A 20,004-nucleotide genomic window follows, 5' to 3' on the forward strand; every position below is an offset into this window, starting at 1 on the left:
GGACTGAGATGGAATGATGGACAACTCATGACTTGTTATACTAAATGAAAATTACGAAGCTACGACAACATGCCGACTTATCCCGATGACCTAAGTGTATCATTTGTTTGGGAAATTGCGTCAAAACTTTTTTTCTCAAGAAATGGTAAGTATTAATTTATTGTTCGATTGTAGTATTATAAAACATTTTACGCAATTTTATGCAGATATTTCACGTATTTAAAAGGTGCCCAGATGTTACGTAGTTTTGGTGGATGTCATTAGGGAACATCCACCAAAACTTTGACCAAAACCATCAACAATATATTTTTTAAATTTTATCTATAGCCACTGTTAGATGTTCAGGGAGACAAAAGATTTATACCACTAATTAGCAGTTAGTGCTCTGGCTAATTATTTTTTATGGTGCACAATTGCTGACCGACCAAACGTTCATAATGATTATCATAACTCTTAACACATAGAATAAAGTGGTTTTGGTGGATGTTTCTCTCCATCCACCAAAACCACCATAGCAATTTCTGCTGCTTCCTAACAGAAGAATGATGTGACTTGCTATTTGGAGTACATAACCATAATCTTTTTTTTTTATGTAGAGATATTTTGCAAAGTTCTTGAGTCAGCACCTTTTATTATTGAAACCATAATCATAACATGGTGCACAATATAGAATACAAAAGGTTCTGGTGTGGTAATCATGTAATCTTGAAACAGGAGAGTTTTTAACTGACTTAAACTGATTTAAACAGACATTTGCAACAAAATTCCAGGTCCAAGAATTTCTTCCACTATTTCCGCTAAAATCATAACCTTTAAGTACAACAGATCAGCACATTAGTAATTGTTATCAGGGGTCTGAAAATCCTATAAATCTTTCACATTTATTTCAAGTAACCTTTAATTTCACATGGATGAATAAGTATAGGCTCAAACTGCAGAATGTCTTACATTTTACATTAACTATTTCCCTTTTTATGGATAGACAGTGAAAGGCCTTTGCCACATTGGTGAATCAAACCATTGTATACCATGCATTTTGTGATAATTGTTTGTTTTTGCTCACAATATCTAGAAAAATGGAGGGGATAAATTTAAATAGCAAATTCTATTAATGGTTAAAATTAAATAACATTGGAAGATCAAATTAACTTTGTACTGTTTAAAATTCAGTTTTGGTTTCTTGCTTATTCCAGCCTCTTAATATTCAAAAGCATTCCTTGTCATTTTTGTGTTCTTCTGTGTACATAACATGAAAAATAAACACAGAGAAAGGAAACCACAAAGGATTAAACTTGAAGCTAAAGCAAAGTTTAAGTTGAGCCATAGCTGATCCAAATACTGAGCACTTTGTATTGTAACCCATTTAGCAGTAAAGTTTATCTATATGTCTGCCAGCTTGTCACAAGTCTTACCCCTCTCCTTCTCCTTTTCTTTGTGGTCCCTAATTGATGATAAGTATATTACAGCTCCTCAATTTTCCTCTCTCAAGACAAGGTTACTCTAAATTTAACAAAGTAATGGACTTGATAAAACTCAAACTATAACTCAGCTGGCTGCTACTTGCAACCTTAATTTCTAGATATCAGTATACAATAATCAATATGTTATAAATAAGAACCCTAATGCTTAATTTTGCAGTGATCACCTTCCTCCTTTTCATTTGCAGACCAGACTGGAACCTCTATAGGTGTGTTTGCTTGTTTTGAGTGGGGACGGAAGAAAAGGAGTCATGCCACATATCTGATTTATTAAATCGCATTTGTTCTGTTTATACATGAGTAGAACTACCTTGTTCTCTGAAAAAATAAAATTTCTCGCATTTTTATCTGTGCTTTGCAGTCAAACTTCCTTGTGTCTTGGACAAGAAATCTTATTTTCTTGAAAACAAAATCTTTGTTTCCAGTCTTCTGTAATAGGTAAATATAACAGTGTAAGATGAGTGACAGTGTATTTCTCGAGTTATTTTTTGGAATGTGACAAAACGGAAGTGTCATAGCGTGATAAGGAGCAAACATATGATTGCTTGATAGAAAGCAAAAAATGCAGAATTGCATATATTTTCTCCTTTGTCAGCAGCATATGTTAGTGAAAAGTTCTTATGATTGTTAACTTCTAAACCATCTTCAATTTAGCCAAGATTGAACTGTTATCACGTTTGTCATAAAAGTATTCTGAGATCAATGTCATATGACCCATTCAAGTATTTGACCTTTCGAATTAGCAAGCCATAGTTGACAGAAACACAAAGGTTGAGGATAAAAAAAAATTATTATATGCAGTACTTCTTCTGCATCTTTTCGTTTCCTTTTCTCTCCAGCTGTTCTATCTATGCCGTGCTGGCAATTGAACACTTTCCTTCCAAAAATTAGGAAAGGCACACCAGTAAAAAACGAATTTTTGCTCCTTAAATATCTCATGCATCTTCCCCCAGTATCTGGTGACTTCTGTCCGAGGAAGGAGGTGTAAGCATTAAATTAACCCGAATGATTCCACTATTGTGGTATCATCCAAGCCATGCCAGAGGACTTGAACTAGGTAAACTAGTGAGAATGCACAATAGCGATAGCAAAGCTTTGTAATGCTAAAGAGCTATATCAATATATATATGTGTTCCCGAAACCTTTGACAGCTTTAAAGAAAGAAAACTTCGTCGTCAATCCTGTTTCAAATTCCGCAATAAGTTTATGCGCCTCATCAACAGAATTTACGTATCCTAAATTATCTGCATGTCTACCATCAATGGTTCGCGACTCAAAATTCTCGCTATGCTTTTTCTGTTTGTTCCTCAAGAATCATGGGATTTACAGCTTTTGATGTTCGGCTACATCACTTGCAGATTTCCGAGAATCTTCGGTTATGTTTTGCAAGTCCTTAAATATTCCATCTCAGTCCCTCTCGACCGAGGTGGTTTTGGTGGATGGAATCTAATGCTGACCAACCCTTTCTGGCTTAGCGACCGCGTCTACAACTTCGTTCCCAGTGTCCTGTCTCTTCCTTCACTGGAAAGAACCCAAACCCTATTTGGTCAAGTGTCTGTTAGAATTAAGAAAAAGACGATACATTGAGGGTACGGACAGGAGAGTTCAGATTCAATGACCCTAAGTTAAGGCTTTCTGACTCTTTAATGCGAAGTGATATATGACGGGTGAGAGAAGGAGGCCTGATAACTTTAGATATATGAAAATTCATATATTTGCAGTGTGGTGAAGAAATGAAATTAAGAGATGCTAAGAACGCTAGTGAAACGAGTAGTTGAAAATAGGACCTGGAAAAAATTCAGACCCGTACGGGATTTGAACCCATGACTTCTGCGATACTGGTGCAGCGCTCCACCAACTGAGCTAACAAGCCAACTGGGAGCTGCTCAATGTGTTGGGTCCAAATAAACCATCCAAGTGATGAATGATGATTTTAGATATATGAAAATTCATATATTTGCACTTCCGTGAAGAAATGAAATTAAGAGATCCTCGCAGCTAAGAACACTGCTGAAACGAGTAGTTGAAAATAGAACCTGAAAAAAATTTTTAGAAGGAGGCCTGTTGGTCGGAAGGGTTGGAGCTCACTTGCATTTGCCAGTCCTCCCGTAATTTAATTCTGGTCTTAAAAGACGCTGCTACTGATTGGGAGGGGCACAAACTCTGATCTAGGATTATGCTCCTCAGACGAAAAGTAAAGAGCGATGGACTAATAGAAATCACCACGATGTACAACTTACTAACTTAAGTCTTGCAAAGTGCTCTACAAATTCATTTCCCAAGCTAAGTAGAACCAGCGTCTTTAGGAACTGAATATAATAGGGTCTTTCAATGGTCAAATTTCCCGCTTAAACTGCAAATGTGTCCCGACCCCTCCCCCATCGACAGGCCTCCCTCGTCCTTCCTTCGTCATTTGGCATAGTGTCGTATTCCTTCCAAGGCACTTACGCAAATCAGAATTGAACAAACCTTCAAACACATTGTCTGAAAGGTTTGTGACGGAAGCGTAGTAATATCACAGGCGATTCGTTTTCTACTTATTCTTCTTAATAGGGCACTGACAACGAAAACAACATTTATTTTTCTTCATCGGACGGTGAAAACCGAACAGGCATCACTGCAAAATGTTCTTTTTCTGTGACTTTGTATAAAGCAGAAGCCGTATTTCGGAGCCAGGCGTGAACGCTGTTGACTTTCCCGCAAGACAAAAGCTAAACGAAAGCCTGATAAGAGAAAATAAAGTTGAACGGGAAACTTCTTGTCAGTTTGAGTAAGTTAGGCAAATCTTGATGACAATTCTTTCTACTACCTTTTTTTGCGATGAAATATAAATCATCTGATGGATAATATTATGATTGTTGTGTTGTTATGGAAACTAAAATGATTCGCCATTTACACTTGTGAGTAAAAAGGCTACAAATCCAGAAATTCGGTGAAGAATATAATCAGTCTTCAGATTTGCTTGCAGAATGAAACCTCAGCCCCAGGAGAAGGTGTTTCTATGACTTCATTATGCAAACATGATTCTAATTGAATTTTATAATTCCTTCTAACTTAGTCCTACATATTCATTTATAGTTTCATGATTATGTTCTAATTAAGCAAGCTGCAAGAGGCTTAAGAGAAATAAACACTCAAAAGCTTAAATGCCTCAGGAAAGAATCATAAAAAGCTACATATGAAAGAGTACCATTAGCATTAATTGGCAACCTGCTTAAAAGCATTCGAAAATTAGTAATACATGCGCCTATTCCAGTAATTTTATCTTTTTCATTTATTTTTCTGACAAAAATAATCATATTTTGACTCCAACTTTCCTTAAAGTTGAACACGAATCGTTAGGTTCTAAACAGCTTTACACGAAATCACTGGTGTTTCCGATAGAATGTGAGAGATGCTATTAAATTTGAACGACGAGAGAGTCATAGATTCTGCAAATTATTCAATTATCGAAACAAGGATGTTGATACGTAAAGCAAACATGGCAAAAGAAAATCAAAACATCTTTTTATTTGGCTGAGAATATAGGGTAAAATAAGTAAATTTGGCCTCTTTGCACAAGGGAAAGATGAATTAAACCCTCAATCCGCGAAAAATGAGGTCTCGATGAAAAAAAATAGGAAATACTACAACCTCATGCAATTTAGAATAAATTTGATATCAACACTGCAACGAGACAATTATAATGACACTATTTAAAGAGAGAAGCTCAAAAGGAAAGCTAACACTAGGTTTGGTTAGGGGGCCTTCCTTAATTGCTACATACAAATTATTAAGATGCTAAAATTTTGTCGTAGACCAATATATACCAACGACAAAGTAACAGCCAGATGTTAGAACATATAACATTTTTCAAATTATCCAAAATTGTCATCAGATATTAATTAATTAGCTGAGAGTCGATATTGCAATATATAGTTTGTTTTCATTCTGGTAATTTCCTTTCACCTGCTTGTCTAGTTAGCCAATAGAAGGAAACAAACATTCATTTTTCTTTATCATAAACTTTTTGAAGGCAAAGACTGAACATGTATCTCCGTATTATACTTATTCTTTGTGCCGTTGTGTCCGGCGTTAGCCGTATTTCAGAGCCAGATCTGAACGCTGTTAACTTTGCCGACAACATAGCAGGACGAAAGCTGAACAAAAGCCTGATAAGTGAAATGGAAGTTGATTCGGAAACTTCTTGTCAGTTTGAGTGTGTGGAGGAAGAGCGATGTCAGTCTTACAACTATAGAACCATAAAGGGCGACTCAGGGAAATTCAAGTGTCAACTGAGCGACTCTGATCGATTTTTTGGATTTGCAAACTTTACTGAAGACAAAGATTTTATTTATAGAGGACTAATGGTAAGCGAAATCTATCTCAGTGCATTGAAAATGACTTGTCACCAGCTCAGTATATGAAACATTGCGTTTCAAATTGTGGTGGACCTTCACAGTAAAGAGACACCACGAACAAAAGCAGCCTAAACTTAATAAAATTTTACTATTACCTTTGAGGGGTCATTTTTGCGATAAAAATTTGCTAAAAGGGTATGAAGAGAGAACAATTCAGGCTTATGTTCGACTTGTATTATGCGTTCAATATCCAACCTTGCTATTTTTTCGTGCATATATATAGGCATTCCTCATGAACTTTCTCGAGTTTCCTGATCCAAAAATGATGCGTTTCCTGTTGCACCTTGTTATAAGTATCTGGCTTGTGGAGGAGTATATAATTAAAACCCAAAGCTAAATCACGTAGTAAAACATGATATAAATTATCGCACCTCTTACAAGTAAGTAAACAGGTATAATTAAAAGAATTTTAAAATGATTTTTTTCTCAAGGTGCCTTTAAATAAACCAAGGATCCCCCAGAAAACACTTTTATTCGAAAGGTCTCGATAAACTTAAAAGGGTAAAGGTTTTTGAGGAGTTATTTTTTTCACAGAGCGCTTGCGAGGAGGACAGGTTTCAATGTGGCAAAAATGGAATCTGCATTCCCAATTATGTAGATGGAAGCGCACGATGCAAATGTGACGATGGCTATACTGGAAAACCTTGCAGTAAGTCAAGGATTTAGAAAGTTTATTGTTTGAGTCAATCAAAGCTTAATTATTCTACAAAAACAACTTTGGACTGAATCACTTTTTTTCTTCGCAACAGAGGGGAAGAGCTGCTCTCAATTGTTTCAAGATGGTTTTAATGTCAGTGGCCTGTACACCATCAATCCAGATGGCGGCAAACCGATACAAGTGTTATGTGATATGACCACGGATGGCGGAGGTTGGACCGTATTTCAAAGACGTTTTGACGGCTCTGTTGACTTTTATCTTGGATGGGAATCCTACAAAAATGGGTTTGGAAATCTAAACGGTGAGTTCTGGCTTGGAAACGACAATCTTCACCTTTTAACAGCAGTTGATAACGTGATGATGAGAGTTGACCTGGAAGACTTTGACGGTAACATCACCTACGCTGAGTACAAGACTTTTAAGGTGGCAGGCGAAGCTGATAAGTATCAGCTTTTGATTGGCGGATACAACGGCACGGCTGGTGACTCTATGACAGGACGACACAAGTAAGGAAAAACTGTCTATTGTATTGTATTGTATTCAATTTTATTGTATCTTTTTGTCCCTTTTTTCGTATGGTGTCCGTGCCGACCATGCTATTTATTAAGAAATTTTTCCATAAATTGATTAGTTTTTATGATTTTTAACAGAACTAATTCCCAAAATTTTTTACTTTGAATGAATAACGGCAATATTTGAGTTTTAATCTTCATCATTCCAGCCATATGAATTTTTCTACGAAAGATCAAGACAATGACATATATAGTCACCGCTGCGCCCAACTGTACAAAGGAGCCTGGTGGTACGACCGATGCCATAGGTCCAATTTAAACGGATTATATCTCAATGGTCGACAAACCACCTATGCTAACGGAGTCAACTGGTACGCTTTCAGGGGCTATTATTACTCTCTAAGACGCACTGAGATGAAAGTTAAAATCAAGGGATAGGATGGTTTCTATCGCGGGATAACAAATGCATGGTATCACGCATGACGTCATCAAAGCATTGGATTAATCCTGACTGACTAGTAGTTTTAGCATGAACTGCCGTAAAAGCAGGCATATTCTCATTCCTTATCAATACTATCCGTATTTAATGTCATTTTTTGATGGAGACCTGGTATGTTCTTGGTTTATCTCAGGGGATTGTCCATATTGCCATTATTAGATTAACCTTTAGTTTGTTTAGGTTTGTATAGTTGCAAGTGCTCATCCTCTTTGTGGGAGCCTCACGTGGGTGCGAGTGTCCCGTTCGCGTCTCTTCCTTGTATGCCTGTTAAATATTTAGTAATAGACTCGTTTGGGCGGCAGGTATGTCGCCTGATAATGTCCGCGGCTAAGATATTGTCCGAAAAATTAATATGTGGTCGAGAAGCGAAGCTTCCGAGGCAAATGTGAAATTTTGAGGACAATCTCTCTGTGGTGGAGGGAGAAACCCTTACTGCATGATCATCTTGGCCAAGAACTGAAAAAAGAGTAATTTACCTCTTTTAAAAGATCTCAACCGCTAGCTATAATAAAAACAATTTCGTCAAAACAATTTAGTCCCAGTCCCACCTCTAGAACAAAACTTTTCGCGTTATCAAAGGGATACAGTTTCTAATCACCTCATCCTTCATTTTCCTCCTGGAGAAGTTCACGCTCTGTGTTTTGTCGTAGGGGCTGGTGGCATAATTTTCTACAAGGTTGTCTATTAATAGTTCAGTATTGGAGGCATTTCAGTATTCTTTACTATCATTAGCAGTGAAAGTTTTCATTCTCTTTGATAAAATGGGCCATACCATTCAAGGCTCCCCACCCCTGACATCAATTCCTTCTTCAGCTATAGTCCCATGATTTCAAGCCCTACGCGAACATGTTGTGTAATGATACTAAGGTGAATAGGTTGATATAGTAACAGTAGACTATGGTGGTGGGCTAGGCACGAAGTAGCATCCTTTATTGTCAAATAATTGTGTATTTTGAAAACCACAATTTTCATCGAAATCCATTGTTGTGTATTGGGCATGTATGGGATAAGAAGATGACAGAAGAGAGTCAGACGGTCACACAGTAGACTGCTGTCGTTATTTCGCGTGAGCGGCTCGTTGTTCGTAGTCTTGAACCCATCTACTTTGTCCTTAACGAGATGTAAAACGAAGTAGTAGAGGAGCAGAGGAGCATTTTGTTGCGCATGCGCTAAGAAAATTTGTTCGGCGCGTCTGGCGCCATTTTGATATTGTCAGCGCGCTTTTGCGGGTTCTCAACTGAGCGATCGACACCTTTCTGTGGTATTTTTTGGAGAGGGATGAAAAAGTATGACAAGTTTACCACCATTTATAACTCTGTGGATACTCATGGAGTTTGCTGGCTCTTCGGATGAGGATATTTTAATGATCAAAGTGCGAACAAAACGCGAAAAAAGGCCCAAAACTTGAAGTTTGATATTTGATTTGCTGACGATCAAGATGTGTACATGAGACTACAAACCTTGAAGGTTAGTCTTATTAAGCTGATGAATCACGAAGTGGTGTGTGGAGGCGATCGTGAGGTATTCGTTACGATAATAGAAGGTAGTTTACAATTTGATCTTATTTTACTACAACTTTGAAATAAAACTAGACGCATAGCTGCGTGAACTCGGGCTCTCAATATCGCACATCTGGAGTGAGACTGCCATATTGCCATTGTTACTGTCGTCACGCAATTTCGTCATTGCCGGTCATGAATAAGTCAACTTGTGTTTATTTTTGTCTGCTGGAGTGTAATGAATGTTGTTATGGTACTAGACAACAATCAAAATAATATATTACCTTATAGGAGTAGGTTCCTACAGATGCCAAAGGTTGAAATTCAAGGACTTTTCAATGCCCACATTACCTTTACAATAGATAGCAACTGCAGTACATCCTATTGTCAATACAGAATTGTTGAAATTTTCGGATATAAGTGATTGAAAGGCTCTATCTAAGGAGGTACAGTACTGATATCCTTCTACTGTAGCTTCTTGATGAATAGTACCAGTGTAGCTCTCACTGTATTGAAGTTCATAGTCAGTCCCAAACACATTTAAAAGTGTGAGTAATTCTGTCTGCATTAAAAATGACTGTCTGGTTAACTGAGACAAACTTGAGTACAACTGATTTCCAATATTCATTATTGACATGAGATCATCAGCAGAATTGATTCCTTGTTTTTTATTGTAAATCAAAGAGTATAAACTCAATGCAACACATTGTTGTCCTGAATTTTGTCCAAATACCAACTCATTTGCTTAGCTATATGGTGCCGTTATCGTTTTGCTAGGGTCAATGTACATTGGAGTAGGACTAGGGTTTTTCTTGATATCTGAACTCAGTTGAAGTTCACAATAGTTTGATAGGTGTGTCTGACTCTTATTAAGTCACATGGGTCTGTTACAAGAGAACATTGATAAACACCGACTTGCTCTATACTTCAATTTAATTATCCTTTGATATACCCACACAGAACAATGCAACAAATGCTTCTTATCATGTTGTGTCACTTTATTTAATCTTACCCTCTTCGTATTAAGCTTACAAACATTCTTTGTAACTCTTCTAACCTTTATGTAAATGCGTGACTGTTAAACTTGCGTGACATTTGTGTTACAGTTGGATTTGTGCCATTTGATTCCTTCAAATAGTTTTTCTCTCCCGCTTTCATTAATCGCCTGTTCATGTTCGGCGTGCATACAAAGTTAATTTATAAAGTTTGATTTCAAGCCACCGGCGTATAGGGACTGATATGTAAGTTGTTTTCGCTTGTTTTGTTTGTTTATCTCGTTTCAAGCAAGCTCTTTCGTCTTTATTTGTATATATATTTTGTGTTTGCCGTAGCATTTGGTTCATTTATTAGTTCCTTTATTATGTAAGATTCATTTACGCTGTTAAGTCGCCACGTGTTTAATTGAATACAATCTATTATATAAGTCCCTTTTTTAATTCGCTTACAGTTTACGAGATTGATTAAAGTTATGTCCTTGTAACATATCCCCTGGTTTGGTTGGCATTTTTCTCCGGTCGCGATTTTCTTGGCACTTCATCGAGCCTTGATGTTCATTTGCCGCAACACTTTACATAACAATGTAGCCAAGAGAACTTTGGTATGCTTGGACGAATACACTCATAAACATATTCCTTCACTTTTCTGCCCTTTCTTCTGAGACGTTTCAGAGTACCTTCTGGTATTCTACTGGGTTCTCAATCACGTCTAAATACACGGTTGTGTTTACATGTAAACATAATATTAGATAGCTCATTTGATATAGCAGGTTTCGCTTGATATTTCTCGATAGAAAGTTCACTTGTAAAGGATTGCTCATAAATTGATCTCTTGTAAAGTTTGCGGACCGACCCGTTTCCAAAACGCTCCACAAGTTTTAGTGTGGGTCTACTGCGAATGGTGTGTGACTTTGTATGTATATTGAGCATAACAGCCATCGAATTTCTTTCACATACATCGAGCAAGGAATTGCCCACAGAGGCAGGCATTACTTAAAACCATGTGCTCTAGCGTTCATTCTACACATGCACTGTAGCGGAACTGCATTTTGTGACTGAACACAAAAAACAAAAACAAAACAAAGCCAAATTTATACCTTGGGCGTTTCCTTCGGAAAGCCCGAGTAATTATGTTAAGTTCGAGGTAGCCCCCAAGCTTCAAATCACTTCAAATAACATCTTCTCTTCTTTCTCTTTGAAGTCTCAAAGGACACAAGGCTTAAAAAAATGTTCCAGCTTCAGGATTGAGTTGCTCTTTCTACAACCTTCAGTGAATTCATTTTTGGGAAGTTGAGGTGGAATTCCCAAGTCATAGCTCACAACTGTCTTTGGCCTTTTTGCTCTCCAAGTCTGTTGTGCTTGGTATGTAGGCATGTGTCTTAACAATGTTTATAGTCTTGCCTCGATCATCTCTGGTTTTATCTTATTTTGTTGCTGTGTTTTGGTGCGAATTTTTCTGATTGCCCTTTTGGGCTTGAAGTGCTAACTGGAGGATAAACTTCAGTAGAACTTGTTTTATTACATGGCCCCCAAATCTTATTTATTTAGCTTTCGGTCTAACCAGTTCATTTACCTCAAAGAAAATGGGTGGGCTTTGTATCATGAGTTTAAACTGGTGCTGTTTTCTTTATGTTTATGTGTTATTTGAAACGGATGGTGTCAGCTTCATTCTATCTTGTTTATTTCAGTAGAATACTTCTGCAATACGAAATGAATTTTGAGTCGAAGTGTACTATAAAACTTGCAGATTAAAATTATCTAACTTTCTTTGGTTCTTAAAACATGAGATGAGCGATACAACAATCGGTACTATTGACAGAAAGGATAGGAGTGACATTTGCTGTGGCAAGCTGGCATTCAAGAGAATGTCATTAGTACCAGAAGCTTACTACCAGTATAAATGATCAATCTTTTGTTCTCTCCACACAACTTGCCTCTACTAGGTTATGCTATATGCAACTTGTGTCTATACCTTTTTTGCAACTATAAAATTACCAATAAAGTTCTTTGAAAGTTTTTGTCCAAATTTCATGGGAAAAGAATATGAGGAGTGATCAGGTGAAATATTGTCCTGTTCCTTAAGAGTGTTTGAGCTTCCAGTCAGGGCTATAAAATTTCTTAAGTGACTGATTTATGATTTTTCTGCCCTAAAATTAGCATAGACAAACCCCTGGCTTGAAAACTATTAATTTCTGCAAATAGGCATCTAAGCCGATGCCCATTACTGCAGAATATGCAATGATCTGAAAGATGTAAATCATCCATTTTCATAAAGAGATCAACAAACCTCTCCACATTAGTTTAATCTGACCTCATTTAGTCTTACTCCTGAAAAGAAAAGGCTTTTGGAAATATTTTGTTTTTATCCTCACTGTTAAATATCAGCCTTACTTGTTCTTTTTTGTTTGGCATGTATAAGAGTCTTTTCAGATCATCAAATTGTCATACAACTCTTGTAATTTAATAGGTTGGAGAAAACTTCTTTAAACTTTAAATTTTTGCCAAAATTGGAAGTACACTGCACTGGCAGTACAGTTTAAGCTCTAAAAAATGCTTACAGGAAGGCAAGTACTTCAAATGATCACCAATAACTTGAGATAGCAATGACACGATAAAAGTATACTATCCAATTCTTTTGTGCTCTTCGACAGGCCACTTGCATCCTTCAAAAATAACATCATCTACATCGATCGCTCAAACAATCACAAGACAAGATTTGTTATGAGTTATGAGTTATCAAAAATGATAATATTTGTATCAATATTATCATTTTTTCTGGTGTTTACCCAATAGATTCAATCCACTTACAGACAAAGATGGTACTTGTACATTTTACCATTATTCTTAGGATGAGGCACATGTAGAGAGCAATATTTCAGAAAACAACAACATCATGTATGGAAGGTTTAAATTTTCCAGACCTTTTCTGCTTGATTTTTTGAGTGGTTCCAGGATTTTCTTGTGCAAAGAGTTCTGGGTGAATGTACCAGTTGCCATGTTTTTTAGTATGGTGGTTGCAGTAACTTTTGCTTGATGTAACCCTTAGCAATATTAATTTTGTGAACTTGTCATTGACAAAGAGCTAGTTCATGATTAGAAATTGATTGTTTCATAGATTGCCATGCTCTACATTCATCACTTAAATTAATTTCTTCGCCATCAGTAATTTCATTAAATATACTGTGTTGGAAATCACACCACCATGTCCCAAAATCTAATGTCATCCTGGGTACATTTTCATATTTTTGAGCAAGGCAAAGGTAAAAATCAAACAAGACTACACAGACATCATTTCCGAGACAAAATTGCTATGTATAATGTTTATATAAGGTAGTAAGTTATGTAAAAGCTACGCTATTTATTAAATAAGTGTCAATACTCTCCCTCATAGCAGATATCATTTTAAGCCAACTTGGGAAATGGTGGCCTAAAATGGACCATTTTGGACATCCAAACTTTTAAATTTCCAGGGAAAGGTTCCTGACTTCGTTGTCCAAGTGGGAATAAATGGCTGCCACACTGTCATTTTTTGTCCCCCCTTTCCACAATCTTACCAAAGCCCCCATATGTGTAGTAATAAAAATATTAAAGAGAAGTGTGCAATCTCAGCAAGAGATGATAATCATTCACACTTTTAAGTGAGTCATCCTAGTGGATGTTTGGTGAGGTATTGCATTCTGTGCTCAAAATTTAGCTCACATAGACCTGGGGAAAAAGAATGAGGTGTAGCAGTCATTCAGGTTGGTTTATTGCTCCAAGCTCTAATTCGATACCACTACTCATTTGGTTATCTATCTTGCCAATGTTCTTTGTGGTTATTTGGGTTCTTATGGAAACTATTCTCTTTGAGAAGAAGCATGGTTTGTGTTTGCAAATTGATAGGAAAGAAAAGTTCAAGGGGAGGAACAGGATGATACCAAAGACAGTGCAGGGGGGTAGTTTTTTTTTTTTTTTTAATTAGGGTTCTAGCCCAAGTATGTCTAAGTTTCTACACTTGGTGTTTAGTCTTGTGATTTCTTGCTTTAAGAAGTGAGGTAAATTGTTTGAATTGTTTTTTTTTTACAGCCACTTAAGTCTATAAATGGAAATAAAACACAGAAAAATGATGGTAAGGAACACATTGCATGCACTATAAAGTACTGAAAGTAATTTGCAACCCTCCATTATTTGTTATTGATAATTGACATGCTTCATGCAGGTGTTGTGTGATTAGAGAAGTTAACTGTTTTTAAAAAATTAAATCACTTTAAACTGCAGTGAAAGCTATTACTTTTATTGTTATAAAAATATCAAAGGTAACCCCTCTGAGAACCTTCCCTAGTGTCTGTGTTATAGAGGTGTCCACTAAATATAGGTCAATTTATTAGGAAATGTGGGAAGAATAGTATGCAACTTAATGATGCAATTTTTAGCCAGTTGAGAATTCTTTCCTTTTTTTGTTGTGTTGCTAATGGTGTCTCCATCAATTGCCAACTTAGTATTTAAGCACTAGTTGTGCCTGTTGATTATTTGACTTTCCCTAAATGTTTTTTATCAGTGGAGCCAAAAGGAAAAGTTTACAAGGCCATTCTTTAAAAAAAATGACAGGAAGGCCTTAAAAGCTTACTTAGATCTTTGTGAAGATGGAGGGTTATTTTATTAGTAGTTAGTCATGTAAAGATAGGTTGCCAGAGCCACTTACCAGGAGTAGATTTATATGCTAAAAATACTACATTTGAGCTTAAATTTTACAGACATTATTCAGAAAAAAAATCTTAACCCTTTAACCCCTGAGAGTGACTAGCTTCTAATTTCTCCTTACAATATCACCCCTGAATCAAACATTAAAGTCACAGGAGTCAAGGATATGACCAACAACTTGTAAAGCTCTTGATTTTTAAACAAATTCTCCTTGTCAGCACCGTAGGAAATGTATAGAGAACAGTATGGAGAAAATGCATACTGATGTCAGGGTGTAAAGGGTTAATGTGTATGTTAAAGGTAGCAATCTTATATAGCTATTACTTATTCACAAATACTATATTTTATTTAGCAGAGTGTAGCTTCAATGGATGCCAGAAATATGTTTATGAAAAATTGGCAGATACTGTTTGTGCACCGTGCTGGTGAAGACAGCAGTGCAAGAATAGGTGAAGATGGAATCAAGAAATGCAGAACAGGAGTGAGTCCATTTAGTCCTGAAAAAACCATGGAAGAGGTTTCTGCTGGTTTTGGTGTTGCTTTTCCTGGTAGGTATGAATCAGCGGATTCTTAGGAGGATTATGAAGATAGGAAGATGATCCATTTGTTTCCCCCCTCCTCTCCCCCCCTCCCCTCCCCCCTCCCCTCCCCCCTCCCCTCCCCCCTCCTCTCCCCCCCCTCCTCTTCCCCTCCTCTCTCCCTCCTCTTCCCTCATTAGGCATTCAACTACTGGACAAAGACACAGAGTTGTCAAATGATGCAGAGATGTTCTTGTAACATGTAAAGTAGTTTAGGGGGATATCATTATTATTATTATTATAATTATTTTATACTATGCAGAGATGTTCTGCCAATGTGGAGAGACTGGAAATGGAGGCAACTTGAGGAGAAAGACTTTTTTTAATTTTAAATAAAATCAGTAGGGCAAGCTATTTGGCACAGTGTAATACTAATAATTAAACACCTAATGGGTCATGTGTTCACTCTAACAGTTTTGATTGGGTTTTGAAGCATGCTTAATTCAAGTTATATCCAAAATTCCCCTGCTCCAAATTATGAATGGTACCTAGATATGGCCAGAGAACATCAGCAGAGAATGTGACCTCTTAAGCATGTTCACATCAGACCCATGAATTTGTCCACAAAACCTCCTTTGGAATTGTCGAGTTCCAGAGTTTTACATCTAGTGCATTTCCAGAGCAGTAACATGTTAAAAAATGACACAATCATTTAAATTGCAAAGAATTTATTTAAACCCTTGACATTTACAGCAATCCATATAAAAAAGAAATCTTACTAACAATTATGAATGAATGGGTGAATAAAATAGCCTTGACTTCTCAATCTGGTGTCAACTGCTTTATTTTATTCAAAAGTATAGAAGAGCAAATTGGAAGGACAGAAAGAGTTACTTTCTGTAATCTGTGAAATAGTATTGAACAATTAGAGCCAAATAGTTGGAAGTAAATAAAAGATAGAATGGATTTATTGTATATTAGTGCACTGTAGTCTACTTTATATTTCACAAATTCCAAAAAAATCACCATTTCACCTGAAGTTATTTGCTTGAATTATTTGTACTGAAGATGTTTATTTCCATAAGAGTGTTGCATGTTCAAGTACAACTGGAGGAGTTTTTTTTGGCTATCCATTTTTGTTCGTTAGATGAGCAATTTAAGCTTGAATTTTGAGTTCGATTAATTATGGTTTGCTAATGCACCCAGTAATTAGAAAAAATATTTAGCACCAATCACTCCTGCCTCAATGACACAAAAAAGTGTTTATTTGTTCCAAACACTTACAGTGTATCCTATTTATCAAGAGAATTTTGTTAACAAAGGATATCATAGCAGAATAAAGGTAACAAAAATTTATACGAAACATTAAAAAAGGAACAACTGAAGTGATTTTACTTAATCCATGAAACAGTATGTAAACAACCTGTATGACACCAGCATGTATGTTTGGTTGTTGGATCACTCCGTATTGTGTATGGAAAACATGATACAAACCAAAAATTTTTGTAATGCCCAGTAGTTTATGACCAATTTCACTGGTTGGATAAAATCACTCTTTATATTCATCTACAATATCTTGTTGAGAAATAAACTGTGACAAAGCTTTCACTTAGCATTAGCATGATTAATAGTTATTGCTCAGTTGTCTTTCGTGATGCATGTTAATAATGAAAAGAAAGTAATGCTTGTTAATATTGTCATCTGTTAAAATTTTGATTAAATCTGAATGACTTAAGTTTGGTTTTCTTTTCTTTTCTCTTATAAGCATCCCACTTTTTGGGCAGATGTCTCTCTGGAATGATCCTTTTGGAATGGCTTATTTTGCACTCAACCCTTCAATTATTATGTTACAATGTTTTATCTGACGGCGCATAGTACCCGTAGGCCTCTACATAGATGTTCACTTTGCTTGTAAAGCAAAGATAAATTAATAAGTTGCCGTCAATATATGCACATGCATCTGTGTATGCAGCGACTTCTGGGAAAATTTCTCATTGCCTGAAAACATTTTTAACGCTAAATTGACTTAAACTCCAAGGTTGGGAGTAATATGCAGACCCTTCTCAACAATCAGAACATCACAGTGGTGGAACATAACACCAAAACTTGCCGACTGATCAATATTTTATAGGGCTACATTTTCTTTTCCAGCAAAAAGATCTCTTCAGGCTCAGTGATATTTGTCGCATAATACCCAGGCTTTGTGCAAGGGATTCTACAATGTACCGGCTAAAGTTATTGACTTCACCCGAGGGTAACCTTCCGACACCTACCCCGACCTAAAGTTCTTTTACGCGAATAAAAGGTGCAATTCCGGCGATCTAACGTACAAATGCGGTATATCTGTTCATCCCTGTTCCCTGTTTTGAGCGCATTCGAAAATCAAAACAATTTAATAGCTCGTACCCTGCATATGCAATACATCCCAACTTGACATATACAATATTAACCTCTATTTTCCATTTTTCATTGAATGTGAGAATTCTCGAAAAACGGAATAAATTCTGATAATTTATCCAGCAAGTAGAACATATCCTAACATGTCAAATCAAATCTTCACCCAATTTCCCATTTTCTCAATCAACTCTAGAAATACGGGGTTAATTGTGACAATTCATCCTACAAGTGGATAATATCATAACTTTTCCATATCCGATCTTTACCCGGATTTGTTCAATAACTCTAGATAAACGGGGTAAATCGTGACAACTCTTTCCACGAGTAGCTAATATCATTACTTGCAATGTCCAATCTTCACCCCGATTTTCCTTTGTTTTGATGAATTAGTTCTAGAAATAATTCGTAATACCCTTAGCTCCCATGGCCATATACCATCTTTGCTCCTAGTTTCCAATTTTGCCATATCAAATCTTTCCCCTAATTTTTCATTTTTCTCGTTTATTAGGGACAAATAAGTGAAAATCTGACAATTAATCCCACGTGTGGGTTACATCCTAGCCTTTCATAATCAACCTTCACTCCGATTTTCCCTTTGTTGAGTCAACCCTAGAAAAACGGGGTATAATCTGAGTATTCATCTTGTAAGTGGAATACATCCTAACTTGTCATATTCAGTCTTTGTCCAGGTTTTTTGCATTTTCCAGGAATTCTGTAAAAATGGGATAAAATCGGACAATTCATCTTACAAGTGAAACATGTGCCAACTTGTTATATATAATATTTACCCGATTTTCCATTATTTTCAGAGAATTCTAGAAAAACAATTCATCTCATAAAAAGATATATCCCAATATGAAAAATGAATTTTTCAATAAATTCTGAAAACGGCTATTGTGTCCAATTGTGTGGGATAAAATATAACTCGGGTCATCCCTGATTTTCCGTTTTTTTCTAATATATTCCAGAAAAACGGGGTAAATTCTGAGAATTCATCCTCTAAGTGGAATACATTTTAAGTTTCCAAATCCAATCTTTAACCCGATCCTCTATTTTTATTTCAATGAATTCCAGAAAAACAGGGTAAGTTTTAAGAATTCATACCGTAAGTGGAATATATCCTAAGTTGTAATATCCAATCTTCACTCCGATTTTCCATTTTTTAATGAATTGATTCCAGAAAAACAGGGTAAAATCTGAGAATTCATGCCACAAGTGGATAATACCCGTAATTCCTATACGCCATCTTTAATCTGATTTTCCAATTTTTTCAAGGAATTATAGAAAAACGAGGTAAATTCTAGTAAATCATCCTCCAACTGGAATATATCCTATTGACTTGCCGCATCTAATCTAGTTTACCCCGATTTTCCATTTTTTTCAGTGAATTATAGAAAAACGGGGCACATTCTGAAAAGTCATCCTTTAAGTGGAATTTATCCTACTGACTTGCCATATCCAATCTTTACCCCGATTTTCCATTTTCTAATGAATTCATTCTAGAAAAACAGGGTAAACTCTGAGAACTTATGCTACAAGTGGATAATACTCGAAGTTCCCAAATACCATCTTTGCTCCGATTTTCCATTTTTTTAGTGAATTTTAGAGAACCGGGGTAAATTCTTAGAATTTATCCCACAAGTGGCATATGACCTACGTTGTCGTGTCAAATATTTCCTGATTTTCCTTTTTTTTAATGAATTCATTCCAGAAAAATGGGGTAAAATCTGAGAATTCATGCTACAAGTGCTACATGCTACAACTAATCTAGTTTACCCCGATTTTCAATTTTTTTTAGTGAATTATAGAAAAACCGGGCACCTTCTGAAAAGTCATCCTTCAAGTGGAATTTATCCTACTGACTTGCCATATCCAATCTTTTTCCCGATTTTCCATTTTTTTCAATAAATTCTGGCAAAACGGGGTAAATTCTGAGAATTAACGCTACAAGTGGATAATACTCTAAGTTCCCACATGCCATCTTTACCCCGATTTCCCATTTCTTTTTTCAGCGGTGAATTCTACGATTAGCGCTTATCGTTAGCCCCCCAAAATAAAGCAATACGCAATAACTTGATATGTATTTAGGCGTTTTTTTTATAACGCCCGCTTTCAGTTATAATTAACTTCCATGGAAATTCAAAACTTAAGCACACCAACGTGCAATATAATATACTGTTCCTCTTTAATTGTAATCATTCCGTAAAGAAGTCTCAATAAGAGACGAAACGCGTCCGAAATAAACGAGAAGCTTACAATTACAAAAAGTGTTTCTTTGTGCGGCTCGTTAGTCGTAGTTAAAAATGAAAGATAGGAAAATTACAAATCTTAAGAAAATTTTATGCTCTTAGTGAATTTTAGAAAAGCG

General features: G+C 36.2%; 1 protein-coding gene and 2 long non-coding RNA genes across 6 annotated transcripts; all 3 read left to right on the forward strand.

The window, feature by feature from the left end:
* On the forward strand, window positions 1-1,828 carry LOC149045138 (uncharacterized). The gene is made up of 2 exons (XR_016186661.1): window positions 1-145; window positions 1,667-1,828. It is a non-coding gene; the product is annotated as an uncharacterized LOC149045138 (long non-coding RNA).
* Window positions 1,829-5,271: 3,443 nt separating this feature from the next.
* Window positions 5,272-8,492, forward strand: LOC113682349 (microfibril-associated glycoprotein 4). Of its 2 annotated transcripts, none has more exons than XM_027199511.2 (4): window positions 5,272-5,827; window positions 6,413-6,527; window positions 6,628-7,042; window positions 7,258-8,492. In XM_027199511.2, exons 1-4 carry the CDS (start codon window positions 5,507-5,509, stop codon window positions 7,484-7,486), a joined length of 1,080 nt encoding a protein of 359 aa, XP_027055312.2. In that variant the 5' UTR covers window positions 5,272-5,506; the 3' UTR covers window positions 7,487-8,492. The 2 variants fall into 2 exon arrangements, with proteins under 2 accessions (XP_027055312.2, XP_089062754.1); XM_089206628.1 differs by having other exon boundaries at window positions 7,432-8,487.
* Window positions 8,493-10,101: 1,609 nt separating this feature from the next.
* On the forward strand, window positions 10,102-15,375 carry LOC149045139 (uncharacterized). Of its 3 annotated transcripts, XR_016186663.1 has the most exons (4): window positions 10,102-10,287; window positions 11,243-11,403; window positions 14,107-14,149; window positions 15,074-15,375. It is a non-coding gene; the product is annotated as an uncharacterized LOC149045139 (long non-coding RNA). The 3 variants fall into 3 exon arrangements; XR_016186662.1 differs by lacking the exon at window positions 11,243-11,403; XR_016186664.1 differs by lacking the exon at window positions 11,243-11,403 and having other exon boundaries at window positions 15,077-15,375.
* Window positions 15,376-20,004: the final 4,629 nt, after the last annotated feature.

This window comes from Pocillopora damicornis, chromosome 5, assembly GCF_964200805.1.
Source record: "Pocillopora damicornis chromosome 5, jaPocDami1.2, whole genome shotgun sequence".
NCBI classification, from domain to species: Eukaryota; Metazoa; Cnidaria; class Anthozoa; order Scleractinia; family Pocilloporidae; genus Pocillopora; species Pocillopora damicornis.